Here is an 18684-nt window from a genome sequence, read left to right as displayed (position 1 = left end):
CTGGGCCGAAGCCGTTTAGGGCTTTAAAGGTCAACACCAGCACTTTGAATTGTGCTCGGAAACGTACTGGGAGCCAATGTAGGTCTTTCAAGACTGGTGTTATGTGGTCTCTGCGGCCGCCCCCAGTCACCAGTCTAGCTGCCGCATTCTGGATTAGCTGTAGTTTCCGAGTCACCTTCAAAGGTAGCCCCACGTAGAGCGCATTGCAGTAGTCCAAGCGGGAGATAACTAGAGCATGCACCACTCTGGCCAGACAGTCCGCGGGCAGGTAGGGTCTCAGCCTGCGTACCAGGTGGAGTTGGTAGACAGCTGCCCTGGATACAGAATTGACCTGCGCCTCCATGGACAGCTGTGAGTCCAAAATGACTCCCAGGCTACGCACCTGGTCCTTCAGGGGCACAGTTACCCTATTCAGGACCAGGGAGTCCTCCACACCAGCCCGCCCCCTGTCCCCCAAAAACAGTACTTCTGTCTTGTCAGGATTCAACTTCAATCCATTAGCCGCCATCCATCCTCCAACCGCCTCCAGGCACTCACACAGGACCTTCACCGCCTTCACTGGTTCTGATTTGAAAGAAAGGTAGAGCTGGGTATCATCTGCATATTGATGGACACCCAGTCCAAACCCCCTGATGATCTCTCCCAGTGGCTTCATATAGATGTTAAAAAGCATGGGGGAGAGGACGGAACCCTGAGGCACCCCACAAGTGAGGGCCCAAGGGTCTGAACACTCATCCCCCACCACCACTTTCTGAACACGGCCCAGGAGGAAGGAGCGAAACCACTGTATAACAGTGCCCCCAGCTCCCAACCCCTCTAGACGGTCCAGAAGGATGTTATGGTCGATTGTATCAAAGGCCGCTGAGAGATCCAGCAGAACTAGGAAACAACTCTCACCTTTGTCCCTAGCTCGCCGGAGATCATCAACCAGTGCGACCAAGGCAGTTTCAGTCCCATGGTGAGGCCTGAATCCTGATTGGAAGGGATCCAAATGGTCCGCATCCTCCAGGCGTGCCTGGAGTTGTTCAGCAACCACACGCTCAATCACCTTGCCCAAGAATGGAAGATTTGAGACTGGGCGATAGTTGGCCATACTGGCCGGGTCTAAAGATGGTTTTTTAAGAAGCGGTTTAATGACCGCCTCTTTCAGCGGATCTGGGAATGTTCCCTCACAGAGGGAAGCATTCACCACCCCGCAGAGCCCATCGCCCAGCCCTTCCCGGCTTGCTTTTATTAGCCAGGATGGGCAAGGATCAAGGAGACAGGTGGTTGGTTTCACGCGTCCAAGCAGCCTGTCCACATCCTCGGGGGTAACGGATTGAAATTGATTCCATGCAACTTGACCAGACAGAGCTCTAGCACTCTCCCGCCCCGGCCCTGCTCCCACGGTGGTGTCTAGCTCCTTCCGAATATGAGTGATTTTATCTGCAAAAAACTTTGCAAAATCGTTGCAGGAGATCTTGGGGTCTTTACAAGGCCCCGGTGGTAAAGGTGGTTCCGTTAAATTGCGGACCACCTGAAAGAGTCTCCTGCTACTATTTTCTGCAGATGCAATAGAGGCGGTGAAGAAAGTCTTCTTCGCCGTCGCTATCGCCACTTGGTAGGCTCGACGTTGAGCTCTAACCTGTGTCCGGTCAGATTCGGAGTGAGTTTTCTGCCACCGACGCTCTAGCCGTCTCAGCGATTGTTTCATCACCCTCAGCTCCGAAGAAAACCACGGGGCTGTCCGGGCTCCATGCAATCGGAGAGGGCGCTTCGGAGCCAGACAGTCGATAGCCCTGGTTAACTCCGCATTCCAGCGGGCCACCAGGGAATCAGCTGAAAGGCCATCAACATGGGATAAAGCATCCCCTACCACTCTCTGGAAACCATTTGGATCCATTAAGTGGCGGGGGCGGACCATCCGAATTGGTCCCACCTCCCTGCAGAGGGGAAGGGTCGCGGAGAAGTCCAGTTGCACCAGGAAGTGATCTGACCATGGCACTTCTTTGGTTTCACTTTTACTTAGTGTCAGATCACCCACGTCACTAGAGGTGAATACCAGGTCTAAGGCATGTCCATGACTATGAGTTGGGCCCAACTTATTCAGGGACAGCCCCATGGAGGCCATGCTTTCCACGAAGTCCCGAGCGGCCCCTTGTAAGGTCGTGTCGGCGTGGATGTTAAAATCCCCTAGGACAACCAAACTAGGTGTCTCCAGGAGAACATCCGCCACGACCTGAAGCAGCTCGGACAGGGAATCCTTGGTGCAGCGGGGAGGTCGGTACACCAAAAGGAATCCTGTACTGCCCCTATTGCCCAACTTCCAGAACATGCACTCAGAAAACTGGGTCTTCCCAGTAGGACGCCTGATGCAAACTATGCATATTTTATGATAAAATACACTTAGAAGTGCATTCACTGAGATAAAGTACATATTTAAAATAATATTTGTGATAAAATGCATAATTAAATAGATGTTTAGGAATTCTCATGCCATTTTTTTTTTATCAGATACATGCAGAAATAAGACCTAAAGGACTTTTGAAGGAATACAAGTGAAATTCACTGGAAAATATGTGGACTAGAAATATATAGATTCATCCATCCCTAAGTATCAAAGGCTGAAATAAATTGTGTTCTGAAAATGAAGCCTGGGTGAATAGTAAAATGTTCCCTTCTTCAGTTTAGTGCGTTCAAGTTCACTATTCTCTTGGTAGCACTAAGAAGATCATTCTGTCTGCATAAGCATTTCTGTTTGCCCAACGAAACAAGCTACCACCTCCTCCCCTCTCCCCACCCTATTTTCAGGGTTCAGCTGGCACTCCCAAGAGGACTTGGGAAGGGAAAGGAGAAGCCCACCACACTCGTAGGAATAATTGCACTGGCTTCTGCTAATGCAACAATTTGCAGCCCATGGAAATTCATTGGTCAAAATACATTTCTATAGGCCTTTGTTTTGTTGGTATATAAATGATAGTCACCAGTTTCAGTAACGTCACACATTTATATTTATGGATACTAAGTAACAGACCTAATGTCCAATGTGATTGGTTGAAAGAAAGTAGGTAGGAGATTTTGGCACTGGGGCAGACAACCATATGTGGAGAGCTTATAAAAGGGGAAATAGGTAAGGCAGTGGGCTTGTATTTACAGCAGCACATCTTTAGGGGATATGTATTGATCCCCAGTTCCTGCGCCATTCATTTAAAAAAGTCAATAGATAAAAAGATATTATAGGAGGGAATAAAGCATTTCAGCAAGGAGTAAAATAATAACAAAGTGGTATGAAGAAGGGGAAAGGGAATCTAACTACCTATCAAACCACCTGAACCACTTAATACAGTTCATTGTGACAGCTATAACAGTGTTTACACAGATAGGTCTGTTCAGCCAAGGGACAAAAATGCCTGGTGGAAATAATGATCATTTATTTTTGAATGTAATGGATCCTTTTGCCTGATGGGAATTGAACAATCATGAAAATAAGGCGCAAGCCATCTTGATACTGTTAACATTCACCCCTCCCAAACCATCACCCAAGGCATGTCCTAATTTATGGCCATGTTTTTACTGTTTTATGGTTTTACCAAGGCTTCACATGCTCTGGTTCACTTTCAGTTATCCTAGTCCTGGACCCGTCATAGCTCCACCACACCCAAGACTGGGGCATCATTTCCTCTTATTCTAATCCAGAGCTGCCCTTCCCTGTGCTGCAGCTTGTGGCATTTAGAGCTTTCTCTAATAGTTGCATGTTATCAATAACATTTGCATCAAAATCTGCTGCTTGTAACTGCAAGATACTTGTCAATATGCTGTGGTTTAAATCTTGATGAACATTGCCAATTTTTAAAATAATCTTTAAAATATATGGAGTGGCAAACAAGCCATTTATTGAAAATTAAGGTTAAATTAAGCACCCAACATCTATCTCTGGTAATAACTGCCCATTTTTGCCAGTCAAACTGTTGATGGATGAAATATCGCCGTAATAAATCTAGTGCACGCCTTCATGTGACATCCATAAATGGGTGGAATAAATCGCAATCAGCAATCTGCACATCAAGTATGGAGAGGCTAAACTGTATGCTAAATTATGAAGCTTATGCTTTAATGATTTTTATTGGTGTTTTGTTGTGATGCTGTTTATTATAGTTAAGTACTTTGGACAGTGAGGCATTGGAGAGCAGTCAGTGAAACCAGCCAAGTTAATGGGACTCCCTGACACCTTCCAAATGTACTGATAAATTATTAGGGAACCTGACCAGTTAATCTTTGTCTTCCTATTTCTTGTTCTTTTTTGTCACTGTACCTTCAGAAAAAAGAGCACACCTCTTTGTTCCTTTAGCACTGACCTTTGTGGACAGACTTTGACTAAATCTGACCTCTCTGCTCTTCCTGACTTGTCTTTGTCCTTTTTTATTTGCCAGTGTCCAAGGAAGTAGTATATTTGACAAATAAACAAGGAGGCTCCTCAACAAACTGTTGCATTGTATCCCTGGGTGTGAGCCTGGGGTTGGAAAAGACAAAAATTAGCATCATAGATAGGAATCCTTGCTCTAACTTGAGTCCATGTGCAAAGCTTGCTTGTTTGCTTGCTTGTTTAGAACATTTAAAAATGCAGACCAGTCACCATGCAAGTCAATGGAGCACAAGGCTTCTGCATGCAAATGAGTGCTTGATTTGCCTGGCAGGAGGCAATATTAATAGGTTGCCCTTTACTGCAGCCTGAAAGATATAGGGAACTTTTGCCTGCGAATCAGCTAGCCAGAGTTTCGCCTCTGAACTGCAATGTTAGCAATGGATTACTTGGCAGGACCTCTGTATGCTATTCTCTCTCATCACAGCTCTCCAATACTGCAACATGAGTGCAACAGTATACTGCAGCGCTGGTAGATGCAACTCTCTCAATCTATCCTGCAACGGGGGAGTTAAAAGTAACAGATAACTCTACAAGGTTGTTGTACCTTCTCAGCTTCAGCCCATGCTCCAGCCTACAACAGAAGCCTTAATACTTCTGGACAGTATTGTAGCCCGAACGGCAATATTCAGTGTGAACTACAGTGCATAGCTCCATGGGTTTGTCTTCATGCATTCCCTCCCCCACCCCCACCATCAATTTAAAAGCAAATACTGCTTCTGACTCTACTTGTTGCATGAATCAGCTGGAAGGGTGTGTGGGATGGGGTGAAGTACAAAGCAGCACAGTCAGGTGGTTTTCAAGAGAGGCATCTAAAATAACTGGATGCTCTGAAGCTTTTTCTGTATCTTCTTTCCTTCCACCCACTAAAAACAGGTGGCTGGCATCCCTTACCCTGTAAATGTCAGGACTGGTTAGATGGTTTGAAATGCTCACAGGGAAGTCAAGCAATTAATTCCCCCCCCCCTTCACACATTCTCAGGGGTCTGTCTTGTCAGACAATTCAGCTGTATCCTTAAAGAATTTCACTCCCCTTGCTGTATTTACCCCCAGGGAATAGCTAGTCTCTCAAGCGAGATTAGGATCACTGTAGGCTTCTCCCTCTTGTATAAAGTCTAAGCGAGCAGGGCTGGGGGAAGGAATCAACCTAGAGATGTGAAGGCCCAGGAAGGGGACGGACAGATGGGGGAGAGTGTTTCCAGGCCTTCACATCTTTACACTGAGTTTCCTGAAATTTAGAATGTCTCTGAGGGAGACTGCAAGTACTTAAATGAACACTACCTGCTACATACCGGATGAACAAGTACCCTAACATTTCTGGTATGGCATCTGAAGGTAACTTCACACATACACATTCATCACTGACTGAAACATCATGATGACTTGCATGTGCGAAAATGGCAAATGGCACAAATAGATCTTTCATTTTACCTGTCATGACCTCAAACAGTATTTTTCAATTGAGGTACTTCACACATTCAGCTGTCAGTCTCTGAGTGATGAGATTTGCTCCAGCAAACATCCTATTTCAAGTGAAAGAGGGTATACAGTACTTGTTTTCATACATTTGTATATCCAGGGATTTATTAAATTTTTATTTTCAGCTTTCAGTCCAGTGGAAATTAAATGCGAACGATGTAAACAGATTACAATACATGTCTTGATTTTGCTACCACGGAATAAATAATTGTGGAAATCTTCAAAACTTTTCATTTCCCTTACAGCAAGAAAACATATTTGTAGATTTGGCTTTTGTTTGCTGTTATTTTGTTTGCTTTTATTTTTTGCCAAATATTATAAATTTTAGAATTACAAATCTTAAGGCCTAAAGCAATAAATCCTCTGCCAGTCTGATCTATTATGACCCCCTACCCACTAAATTATGCTGCTGAAATAAAGGAAGTGGAAAGAAGGGTTCAATCAGTAGTAGTTTGGTTTTGGTACTCAAATCAAATACCTGGGCTCAGAATTCTTTAATTCTATGTGCATACCTTTGGCACCTGATTCTCCTTGATGGATCTTGGTGTTATTGGGTGTTGTTGGTTTTTTTAAAAAAAGATCCTGCATGCCTGAAATCTGCTCACCCCATAACAATGATGACTTCAAAGTTGCAGCTGGGTTAGAGTTCCTGTGGAAAGAGGGGACAGCCATTGTTCCGTCAATTACAGTTTCCTACTCGTGAGACAGTCATATAATGCTTGTTTGTGGTTATGCACTAAATATCGATTCAGTGAATCAACACAGGGCAGGAATGGTGACACACAAATACAGCCTGCAATTTCCCATATTATTTAAGTAAATGCCCCTGAAATGTTTACTTATATTTTCTCCCTTTCACAATACTGTTTTTAAAACTAAGGAGTAGTGGAGGGGTAAGACTCCAGACAATAAAATACACTCCCTTTGTGCATTTGCACACAAAGGCAATTGCTTCAAGATGCCTTTATAAATGGCCAAAACTGGCCTTTAGTTCTCAGAAGCAACAGGAAGTGAACCTCTGAACAATAGCTAATCACCGGAGGTTCCCTGCCTCCCAAACAGATGCTTATCTCCTTCTCCCAGGCTACCAACTGGGGCTTCCGGAGTCAGCAGAACTCTGAGACAGATTAGTTTCTTACACACACACCAGCCACATCATGTGAGAAGTGTTCAACGGGTCTATCTTTAGAACTATTTTCCTCAAATATTTAAGATGATTTTAAAATGCAAACCTAGATACACATGCAAAGGAAAAAGTTTTGTTGATCTCAGGGGAACCTACTTCTGAGTAAACATGTTTAGAATTGTGTTGCAGAGCCTTGAAGTCCATCTGATTAAATGGAGCATTTAAGTTCTGGTTAAACTTAAGGTGCTTCAGATTAAGCCAATGCAGCAGCCTTCTTTCGAAACCCTTGGTAATGGGGAATATTTAGGGTTCTTCTCCCCCCCCCCCAGTTCAGTTTTTAACATATCAACAGGAATGTAACACTTTGCACCTTAATGGAACTGTAGCAGCTGAGGTCTTAATTTGTGAATTGTTGGGACAAGTAACCTCCTTCATTATTACCCCCATTCTGACAATGTTTCCATATCAACCTCCCTGGAGATAAGATTGTTAGCACATCTCTGATGAATGAACACAAACCATAATTCATTCAGTAGTGAGTCCTGTGCCTCCTGTAATGCCTACAATTAATATTATTAATTTATTTATACAATAGCTTCCATATACACCATTTATTTGGTTTTGTTTGTTTGTTCATTTCTATACCGTAAACCTGTGTGTGTGTGTGTGTGTGTGTGTGTGTGTGTGTGTGGTGTCAAGAATATCAAATAATAACAAAATAACAAGCCACAGAGAACACGACAAATACAAGGTGCTTTACAAAGAACAAGAAGCATAGTATGAAGGTAAAGGGACCCCTGACCATTAGCTCCAGTCGTGACCGATTCTGAGGTTGCAGCGCTCATCTCGCTTTACTGGGCGAGGGAGCTGGCGTACAGCTTCTGGGTCATGTGGCCAGTATGACTAAGCCGCTTCTGGCAAACCAGAGCAGCACACGGAAACGCCGTTTACCTTCCCACTGGAGCGGTTCCTATTTATCTACTTGCACTTTGACATGCTTTCAAACTGCTAGGTTGGCAGGAGCAGGGACCGAACAACGGGAGCTCACCCCGTTGCGGGGATTCGAACTGCTGACCTTCTGATTGGCAAGTCCTAGGCTCTGTGGTTTAACCCACAGCACCACCTGCATAGTATAGGAACTGCTTAACTATTTGGAAGGTGCCTACGTCTACTGTGCTAATTGAAAAGCAGACATGGTTTCTCTGACTCCTGATAATTGGGTTATCTCAGGCAAATTGAGCACAGCATTCTGGTTTTCTAGCTAGTACGGGAGCTGCTTAACTGTTTGGGGGATGTCCATGTCCTCTGCTTTGGGAACCTGTTTTCAGGGCCTTCTAGTAGTCAGTTTGCCCTGAACAAGATTTCAGCTTCCTAGTGGGTGTGCAAGTACCGTAAACATTTGCAGAGCTGAGTAGAGCGCATGCTTCATGTGCAGAAGGTCCCAAGTTCAATCCCCAGCATCTCCAGGTAGGGCTGATGTACAGTGGTGCCTCGCAAGACGAAAAGAATCCGTTCTGTGATTCTCTTCGTCTAGCGGTTTTTTCGTCTTGCAAAGCAAGCCCATTGAAGGATTAGCGGATTAGCGCTATTAGCACTATTAGCAGCTTTTAGCGGCTTTTAGCGGCTTATCTGCTGATTGGATCAGCTGATAAGTGGCTTAGCGGCTTAGAAAAAGGGGGGGAGGGAAAAAACCAGCAGGAACTCGCAAGACATTGTCGTCTTGCGAAGCAACCCCATAGGAAATTCGTTTTGCAAAGCACCTCCAAAACGAAAAACTCTTTCGTCTAGCGAGTTTTCCGTCTTGCGAGGCATTCGTCTTGCGGGGCACCACTGTAGATCCCAGCCTGGAAAGCGGCTGCCAGTCAGTGCAAAGGGATAGTGTGGGGTTGCCATTGTCCTTGGAACATTTTCTGGAGGGGGAAAACGACCAGGCACCCCCATAACAGACTCCCATCAGATCCTGGCTTTGGCATGCAAGGGAGCTGTCAAGGCAGCTTTTTCGCATCCAGCCGCAGCTCCGCTTCAGCTCCACTCTGCTTTAGCTCCACTTCTGACCCAAGGTTCAGAGTGGAGAGTTGGTGGCAGAGAGCTGCCGCCCTCTCCTTGGCTAGGCTGCACCATGCGCAACTCCACAACAGTGGAGAGAGGCTGCCGGCCGTGGCAGCTCCATCCCTGTGTCAAGCCTGACCCGTGTGTGGAGTGATGCTGCAGAGTGTGACGGACCTGCTGCTTCCTCGCACCCAGCCCTGTAGCCCTAGCAGAGAGAGGAGAGTGGGTGCTGCGTTTCCTTATGGTCTACCACTGAGTCAGCGTAACCAATACTGAGATAGATACACATATATCAACAGTCTGATATGTACCTATATCCCTGCCTTTGGGTATTATATATGCTGTGTTTTTATGTCTATAGCTTTTGGAGTTACATTTATACCAACTTTCTAGGCAGTGTTCTAGGCAGTGTGGAAGTACTGTACTGTAACCATTTGAGAGAGGGAGTAACCTTCTTGCTCCTTAGTTCCAGACGTCATAGCTAATAGTTATGTTTGTATGTATACATACTGAACTTTCTTATGGAGTGAATCAGAACGAAGTGTCACGTTTGTGTGGTAAGCAAGGACTGCTGTTGCTGCCTAAGATTTTTATGGATAATGTTGCAAGGGATTTAGCTTGAGTTCAGATACAGCTTCCTTTGTTCCAGCGCAAGTGGGAAGTCACCACCACCAATCCTTTCCTTCTACAACCCTTTTTCTTCCCACACTGCTGGGAGCATTTTGTGTGTTTGAAAGAACATTACTGCAAAGTTGAGCAATTCACACCTCCTTTCTCAGTTTCTTTCAGGCAGTCCTTGCTGGCTGGTCATCCCTCTCCTTCAAGTCTTGCTGTAGTCAGTTTTAGTCTTAAAACAAATCTTTATAAAACTATATTCATTGAAATGTAAGGAGCAGTGTACCAAGTTTTTACCTACCTTCTCTTATTCATTTTTGTACAATAAGCTGCTTTTACCTAATTCACATAAGAATTACATGAGAAATATTTTGAAAAATGGTCTTTCTAATCTCTTTTTCACTGTTCTTTACAATATCCATTTGAAAGCTGCTAACTCTTGAGGCCTTGGGAGTATAATAAGGAATGTCTCCAAAGAAATGACCCTTTCTTCGTGTGGGGAAAAGATTGGGCCAAAACTATTATGCACCATCTGTCTTGCAGTATTTAGCAAAGGAACTTATAGAAAACATGTTTTCTGGCAGATAAATTCCTAACCATATGTCCATTGCATCATTTAGTGTGAAACTAAATAGACTTTTAAATATTTGGACAAAATCCTAGTCTATTTGAATTAGTATTCAACACAAAAGCATGGGAAATCAGTTAAGCTGCCTGCAAGCTCTTAGCACCCTATTACCTACCAACCATTGCTTAGTGTTTATAGAATCAGATTACTTTCTACAAAGATTTGAGCATCTCCAAGGCCAGATTAAGGTGATTGGGAGCCTGGTGCAGTTTCCAAAACAGGACCACCCCCCTTTCCAAAAAAGGGAACACATGAAATAAGTTACCACAATAAACGTTTTGTGGTATCTTGAAGACTAACATGTTTATAATGACATAATCTTTCATGTACTACAGAAAAGAAATGAAAAACAAGGAGCAGATTATGAAGCAAGCGGAAAATCACTATGCTGCATCTTTTTTCCTTTCTCCTCTGCTTCTTGGCAAAGCAGCGAAATCTGCCTCTCAACACAACCAACACATAGGCAGGCAAGAACAAGAAAGATGGAAAGGAGCCCACCAAGTCACTTCTTCCCTCCCCCTTCCAAGGGGGCTAGGCTAGAAGTTTACTTTAAAAAGGAAAAAGAAAGCTCAGACTCTGGGCCCCCTTACAGGTATAGGTCCAGGCAACTGTAGCATGAATATTCAGCCTTGATTATTTCAGTCCATGTTTGTACTGAAAACGGCAAAATAGATTTGGCCTACACTGGAGCGTCTAACATAAAACATACTAGGTTTTTTTATTAAAAAATTATGAGTGGTGCTGAAATTGCCTGGCAGTAGATTATGGAAAAATGGAACAAGCTGTTTTGTACACAAACAAATGCACGATTAAGGATGCAATCCTATGCCCAGGGCCGTCTTAAGCATATCCAGCACCGAGGTGCAAAGCTCCCTCTGGCGCACCCCCCAACCCCCATTTCCCAGAGTTTTTTAGGGAGGACAGCACTGCCAGCGGGGCTGGAGGAGGCGGGCAGCAGCTGGAGGGCGGCTCCTCCAGTGGGGGAAAAGACGGAGGCTAGACGCGGCACCTCCCGGCTCAGCTGGCCACTTTGTGCTGTGGTGGCCACAGCAGACGGAGGCTTCGGATGCGGCGCGGCGCTTCTTCAGTGTGGCATGGCGGAGGCGGGTGAGGGCAGCGAGCTGATGCTGGGAGGCGCCACGTCCAGCCTCTGCCTCTTCCCTGGCGCCCTCCAGAACTTGGTGCCCTGGTGCCCCATGCCACTAGCCTCTATGGGTAAGACGTCCTTGCCTATGCCTGAAGCCCCAATGAATTCAGCTTATCTTCTGAGTAAACATGTATAGGATTGTACTGTAAGTTATGAGATGGTTACTTTGAAAAGTACATGGAGCTGAAGAACAAAGTTGGAACAGTGAAACAGTTTCCCACTGCCATTTTCAGCTCTATGTGCTTTTAAAGACTCCACTCAGATTCCCACATCCCTAGGAAAAGTCCAGTATGTGTCCATGTGCTTGTTCTCTTTCTGTCTTTTGAGTGCAGGCAGATCTCATAGGAGGAGGATAGAAGTGACCAGAACCGGTGGCATGCATGGCACTCACTCAAAACTGCAAATGGCATCCCTTTCATTATTGTTGTTGTTGTTATTTGTCTATCTGCTGCCTCCAGTAAAACAGGTTGTTGAACCTTGCAAGAAGTATTTACCAGAGGCAAACAGGAATGAATATACCACCAAGAGGAGCAACCACTCCTTCACCAGCCTTCAGTTGTGGGCAATATCAGACCATAATAGTTAAGAATTGAATCCTCTGCTTCAGAGGGAATTTTGCTGTCTGCTGGAAGCAAGAGAGCTCAGGTCACCATACTGGGAACAATGGGATCACTATACAAATACCCAATTACTTTAATGCCATTGATTTCAACAGATGCTAATTACAAAGGAAGAGCCAAGTTGTGTATTGCAGTTTCTGCAATACGCAACTGCCCACTGCATGGTTGTATATCTTAATATAGCTACTGGGGGTGAGTTTGCTCCCCACTTCCAATTAGGGGTAGAATGAGCATGTGAGAAGGAAGCATGCTGTGTCCACATCCTGGATGAGACTATAGGGGTAGAGTCTTGACCTTTACAGAGCAGCCCTATGCCATCGCCCCCACTTTCAGGTACTCATCCATCCTTTGGTTGATAGTGGGGGCTATGGTTGATTGCTTTTCATGGGGGCTGGATATAGAAATTCTCTTGGTGGGACCTTGTTGGGATCTTGGTGGCAATTATTAGGCAATTATTAATTTTTTGCCTACTTCTTGTGCCTTTCGGGTGATGCTGTTTTGGCTCATAGGTCCCCATCCCCCCCGGTCATGTTAGGGCATTCAGTGGAGGCACCAGTTGGATGAGTGGTGAACACATTGAGGCCCCTGGAGGGTTAAACAAAACCAAGGCATCCTACCTCTTAGTAAGGGGACATACTTTGGCTAGGGTGGCTGTCTTCTTGTTGAGTGGAAGAAACTTTCACTATAGCATGTTAAGCAGATGTCTACTAATAAATAACACTTATTACTTATTAATAAGTAAATTAAAGTTATCGAGAAAGTTACATTTGAATTACAGTATCTCCACTCACACTAGTGAAGAATAAACTTCCAAGTGCCTGTATCCTAAAGGCCTGTAGGTTGCTTTCTTATCCTATATTTGGTAGAATGCACTATTTTTAATACCTTTTTTAAAAAAGGAAAGGCGAGTCAAGGTCAGTAGCTATAGTCCGGATGGGCCTGCTATTTTATTCCATTCAAGCCCACACTTCAATGAAATGAGAGAGAATGCCAGGAAACTGGGCAGCATGAACAGGAGTGACTGAGAGGGGCAGCCAGGAAGAGAAAAGATGTGGGTGACGTGGTCATTATTCTCGGTGCTCCAGACAGGATCTGACATCTGGTTTGTGGAATTCACCTTTGCATTTAAATGGCTTTTGCCTTAGCTTTGATTGACGCTTCTGTTACAACTGTGCCTCACTTTCCAGGGAGCAGATGTTGCTTTAGCTGTTCGTTGCAGCACAGCGACAAAGATGACAGCAAATTAGGCTGCTTGTTGTAAATGAAGCCAGTGAGCGCTGGGTGTTTGCTGGAAAAGAATGCTAGTTATATAAAAACAGGGGTGGCCAGTTTCTGAATACTCCAGAACAAGTTGGTTAGAGCAGTGTTTCCCAACCGGTGTTCCGCGGCACACTAGTGTGCCGCGAGACGTTGCCTGGTGTGCCGTGGGAGGGAGGCGGGCGAGTCGGGCGGCGAGAGGCGGGGCGGCGAGGAGAGGCCGCCCAGCGCGGGGCTCTCGCCGTCTGCCTGCCTGGCTGCCTGCATGGCGCTGACGTCACGGGGCTGTAACGTGCCCCACATAGGCACACGCGGGGCGGCGAGCGAGCTCCCTCCCACATCCCATCGCCGCTCGCTTCGGCCGGCCTACTGGGCTGTCGCAGGCGGAAGGCCTGCACATGCGCAAGGTTTTCGCGCCTTCGGGATTGCCTTCACGCCTTCCTCCTCCCGGGTCCTTGAGAGCGCAGGAAGCGGCAGCGCGAGACCGGCGTTGAGCCTGGTAGGTATTGCGCTTGCCAAGGCAGTCATTTGGGAAATGAAAACTTGCAAAGCAAGCAACCAGTTCAATCTGAAGTACGTGTATGCTTAATATCCTGTATCTGAAACCTGTTCTGCCCCCTCCCCCACACTTGGTGCCATTTTCATCTACACATGCAGCAGAGTAAGTTGACCCAGAATAGTACCAATTCAGATGGCAGATGGGAGAATGACAGTGCTGAATGCTTTCCCATGTAGAACAGTCCCTGCAAATAAAAACCTAGCATATTTGGAAGAGGGATGCTAGCCTAACCATTACCTTCTATGCTGTTACTATTTTTTTAATTTTTTTTACATAAGTAAAAAGTGACCTTTCCCCATCTGTCATGGTGGTGTGCCTCGAGATTTTTTTCATGAAACAAGTGTGCCTTTGCCCAAAAAAGGTTGGGAAACACTGGGTTAGAGTGTGCTGCTGCTGCTAATGCCAAGGTTGCAGTTTGATCCCCGTATGGGACAGCTTTGCAGGGGGCTGGACTAGCTGATCCTCGGGGTCCCTTCCAACACTACAATTCTATGATTCTATGAATTCTTATTTGGCAATTATCCAGAGTCCCGATTACACCAATTCTTAAAGAATTACACTAGGTGATGATTTGCTTCTGGGCCCAATTCAAGGTGCTGATGCTTAACTTTCAAGTTTGTAAGCAAATTACCTAAAGAATGTGATCCTTGTACAATACAGTCTTCAACTGAGGCAAGTGCTACCATTGGTAAAGTGTCTTAAACAAGCACAAAGGAGCCTTTTCTGTGGTGGTACTGTGAGTTTGGCTCAACAGGCAGGGGCATGAGAAGGTGCCTCTCCCCACATCCCACCCAGACACTTAGATCTGTGAATTAAAGGTTTGTTGATGGCACCACATAATCCCATAGTAAAGTTTGTTGTGATTCAAGCACATGCTTTTAGCATGCATTATGAAGATCTTTATTATGTTTTTATATTCATTTTCTGTACACCACTTGGCTATTCTCTGATATTCTCTGAAGAGCAGTTCATAAATTCTGAAACAGAATAAATAAGAATATATTTTTGGCAGCAGGTTAAGAGTTTCTTGTTTACCCACACATTTTAGAGTGATTACTTTTGTCTTCAGTTCGCTTTTTTGGCTTACAGCTGCTGTCTGTGAATTTTTATTGTTTTGCAGTGGTTATGTTTTCTATTTATTGTTGTTGTTTTTTATTGCATACCACCCTGGAATCCATTTGGGTGAAAAGTGGTTTAGCATGGTTTGAAAATAAAAAAATAAAAAATAAGAAAGAAAGAAAGAAAGAAAGAAAGAAAGAAAGAAAGAAAGAAAGATTACTGTACAAACTGGCAACCCCCTGATTGGTCTACAATAAAGTTGCCGCCATCTGGAAAGATTTCACTGCTATGGAACACATGTGCTCAGGAAACCAATACTCTCAGATATCTGGATGTAGATATATTACATAGTTGTTAGATAAAGAATCCAGAAAAGAGACGTAACATTAAAGTTGTGTGGAATAGCTCCAGTCCTTACAATGTGAAACATTTCCCTTTAACTCAGTGAATCAGTGGACAAACATTTGAGAAAGACCACAAAAAAACAAAAGGCCCAGACAAAATATCTGATGATCCTACAGCAATCTCTCAAACAGGCAGTTTAGGAAAGGAAAGAGAAAGTGTATGACATGATTTGATAAGGGTTGGTTTCAAACAGGCTCAAACAACATACATCCGGTGGGCAGATTGTGGTCCTTGGGGGAATTTCAAGTTTGGTCTACCATCTCTTTAAAACTGGAAGCTGCTGAGAGCACAGATGCAAACTGCATCTCTCGCTGCATCTCTCTCAGCGTTTCAGACACATATGGAAACAGGTGCAGCAGTAGAACAAACTTTTACCCTGACTGAAGCTGTGCAAAACAAACACAATTTGGTTATAGAGGGCCAATTGGTTTACTCCTGTTTGCTCTCCTTTGTGAAAGAGAGTTCCTTCTTGCTGCGGAGTGGCCTTGGGGAGTAATGAAGGCAATAAGACTTTGGGCTGAGACAGGCTTGACATTTCTTTTTTCTTTTTCTTTTTTTAAAGGAAGATCAGTATTACTTTGATCACTGGAATGGGATGCAGGGCAAATGTTCTGGTTTTCTTTCTTTCTTTATCTTAAAAAAGGTATTTTCTGCCTCTAGGGTAAAGAAGCTAAGTGAAAGTAAAATAAGGTTCTAATGCTGTTTATTTAACAAGACTGATCAAGCAGTTACCCTTTGGCTGAGATTGCTTCCACACAACTCGTTTTCTCCAGAACTGACATAATTTGTTCACTGCCAGTGCTTCCAGACAGCAATTTATTGTGGAATCAGCACATGTAAGTTTTGTTGTTGTTGTTGTTTTGCAATGGCCACACATCATTGTCTTCAAAATACCAGCCTGTATTCTGTCCCCACCTGTAATCCATATATACATAGGTGGCTACGAGCCACCTATATAGAAGCAGCCACTGACCAATATCCTCTAGGAGCTGGTAGGAAAGTTGCTAGAAAATTAGAAAGTGCACAGAGAGCTCCTTGACTGCATGTGAGTGTGATTTCTATCACCTTCAGCTTTCTCTGCTTATTGATGATGAACCCTTCCATATTCTCAACAAGCAGAGATTCGGTGCATTTAAACTAAAACGCTCAGAAGAGACATTCAGACATTATTCCCTATTGCATGGATTTCCCCAAAGACGAAGAGCTCTCTGACAGCAACTGCAGTAAGTGAATAATGTATAACAGAGGTATGTGTGGTATGAATCCCGGCTGTACAATAAGAAATTTTTCCTCAAATGTTCCTTCATAGCCTCAGAAAGGAGTGACTGAGCAACTACAAGTTTTCTAACCTTGTGAAACATGGGAAGCTCCCTTATTCTGAGTTGAGACAATTGGTCCACCTTTCTCAGTGCTGTCAACATCAGGAGGGGGGAGCCAGTGGACTTCCAGGTGTTGCTGAACTACAACTCCCATCAGCATGGGAGCATGGCCCATGGGAGTTATAATTCAAGCACATCGAGTTCCAAAGGTTCCCCACACCTGGTCTTCTCTGGTGAGCCCTGGCTATCCAATGTTTCAGACAGGCGTCTTTCCCAGCCCTACCCGGAGATGCCAGGATTAAACCTGGGGCCTTCTGCATGCAGAGCAGATGCTCTACCACTGAATGCAGCAGGGAAGGGCCCAGTCATAAATAAAGAACTCTTTGTGGGGAAGATATGTGGGAACCTGAGAGGCCATCATGAGAAGCTGAGAGCTGGAAGAAATTGTGTATGAGTGTTGTGAGTGCAGGGAGCTGGCAAGTGATTTGTGGTTGAGGAGGGAAAATGTCCAAATTTGGATCCTTTCAGTTATAAAAATCTTCTGTTCCCATACAGTTCCTTTCCTCCACCCACCCCACCATACAAAGAATCTAAAGCCGATTCCAACATAATGTTTTGCTCTCACATATTTTGTTTTGAAGTGATCCCAGGAGCTCCTACACATGGAGAGTATTGCCTGGGAATTATAGCTTTCGCTTGATGTACTGTGAAAGGTTTCTTAGGCTCCTGCCCAGTGCTGTAAAAAAACAACAACCGAGAATATAAAACAGTATGTGGGAAAAGACCTCTAGCATATTTGGATGAAAACGAAAAACTTATAAAACTGTGTTGCAAAAACTTAAATTTAAAGCGTAGGTCTATAGGAATGAAAACAATAATCACCTGACAAACAATTTTCACTTAAAAGTAAGTAACTCTTCCAATGAATTATTCTATTTGACAAAGAGAAATAATCAAATCCATACCAAGGTGACATATGGATCTTTTTATCCTTTCAAGCAGAGGTAGCCAATGTGATGCTGAATTCCAACACCAGATATTGTTGAACTTTAGCTCCCATCAGCCCTAGCCATAGTAGCTGATGAGCAAGAATGATGGGAATTGTAGTCCAACAAAAATCTAGAGGGCATATTGTTGCCTATCTAATGCAAAAAATCTAGAGGGCATATTGTTGCCTATCTAATGCAATTTTAAAGAAAACCAAACTTTAACCTTCAGGTAGGTAGCCATGTTGGTCTGACGCAGTCAAAATAAATAAATTAATTAAAAAATTGTCCAGTAGCGCCTTAGAGACCAACTAAGTTTGTTATGGGTATAAGCTTTTGTGTGAATGCACACTTCTTCAGATACCTTCAGATACCTTCTTCAGATACTTTAACCTTGTTCTCATATAATCTTTTTTTTAATGATTGGTCCAAAAAATGGGCAAAAACTAAAATTTAAAAAACACACACCATTGATCATTTATAGGGTAAAATTAAAACAAAATGAATGTTCTCAGATCCAGAGTTCCTAACATTTAGTGGTGCCTTTATTTAGCTGCTTTGTAGCATTACAGGAAAGAAATGCTTTTGAAATGGGGTGGAGAGAATTTGGACAGGAAGCTAGTGGGCTCCTGGTCTAGCTTTCTATCTTTCCTGCTGTCATACCCATGGGGATAATATGCTGGTGCCACTTTTCTCTGTGTGCTGCGCATATGCATGAGCAACCAACATGGACTCACCTCAGGGCATGTGTTGCTTAGCATTATTTACTCCTGTGATGCATTGATACCATGAGAAAAATCTTCTAAACCTAAACTAGGAGACTTGTTTTTGCTGTATTATTGCAATGCTTCATTTTAATTTAAACTGCTTTTAAAGCCCAAGCTGAAAGGTGCTTAAATACAACAACTCTTAAATAAAACCTACAGAAATGCTACTGTTTTCGGTTCTACACAAAAAACCCAGTTTCCTAACTGTGAAGCACATGAATAGCTTTGAAGTTTTAGTGAATAACTGGAAAGGTTCTGCTTATTTGAAA

The 18684-nt window shown here is 44.0% G+C and overlaps 2 protein-coding genes across 2 annotated transcripts in view; one reads left to right on the top strand and one right to left on the bottom strand.

Moving 5' to 3' along the window:
• LOC309535364 (uncharacterized protein) overlaps positions 1–18684 on the bottom strand; it is a 123300-nt gene that overhangs the window by 5938 nt on the left and 98678 nt on the right. Inside the window, exon 4 of the mRNA XM_082228409.1 lies at positions 6391–6527. Within this exon, the coding sequence (XP_082084535.1) occupies positions 6391–6527 (137 nt within the window). The remainder of the gene's footprint in view (positions 1–6390; positions 6528–18684) is intronic.
• The window catches only part of CD34 (CD34 molecule), a 138351-nt gene that overhangs the window by 68813 nt on the left and 50854 nt on the right, over positions 1–18684 (top strand). The gene's annotated exons all lie outside the window — the stretch shown is intronic.

The sequence above is a fragment of the Podarcis vaucheri genome, assembly GCF_965113315.1.
Source record: "Podarcis vaucheri genome assembly, chromosome: 6".
NCBI classification, from domain to species: Eukaryota; Metazoa; Chordata; class Lepidosauria; order Squamata; family Lacertidae; genus Podarcis; species Podarcis vaucheri.
Note: the sequence above shows the minus strand (reverse complement) of the source record. Positions and strands in the feature narration are given on the sequence as shown.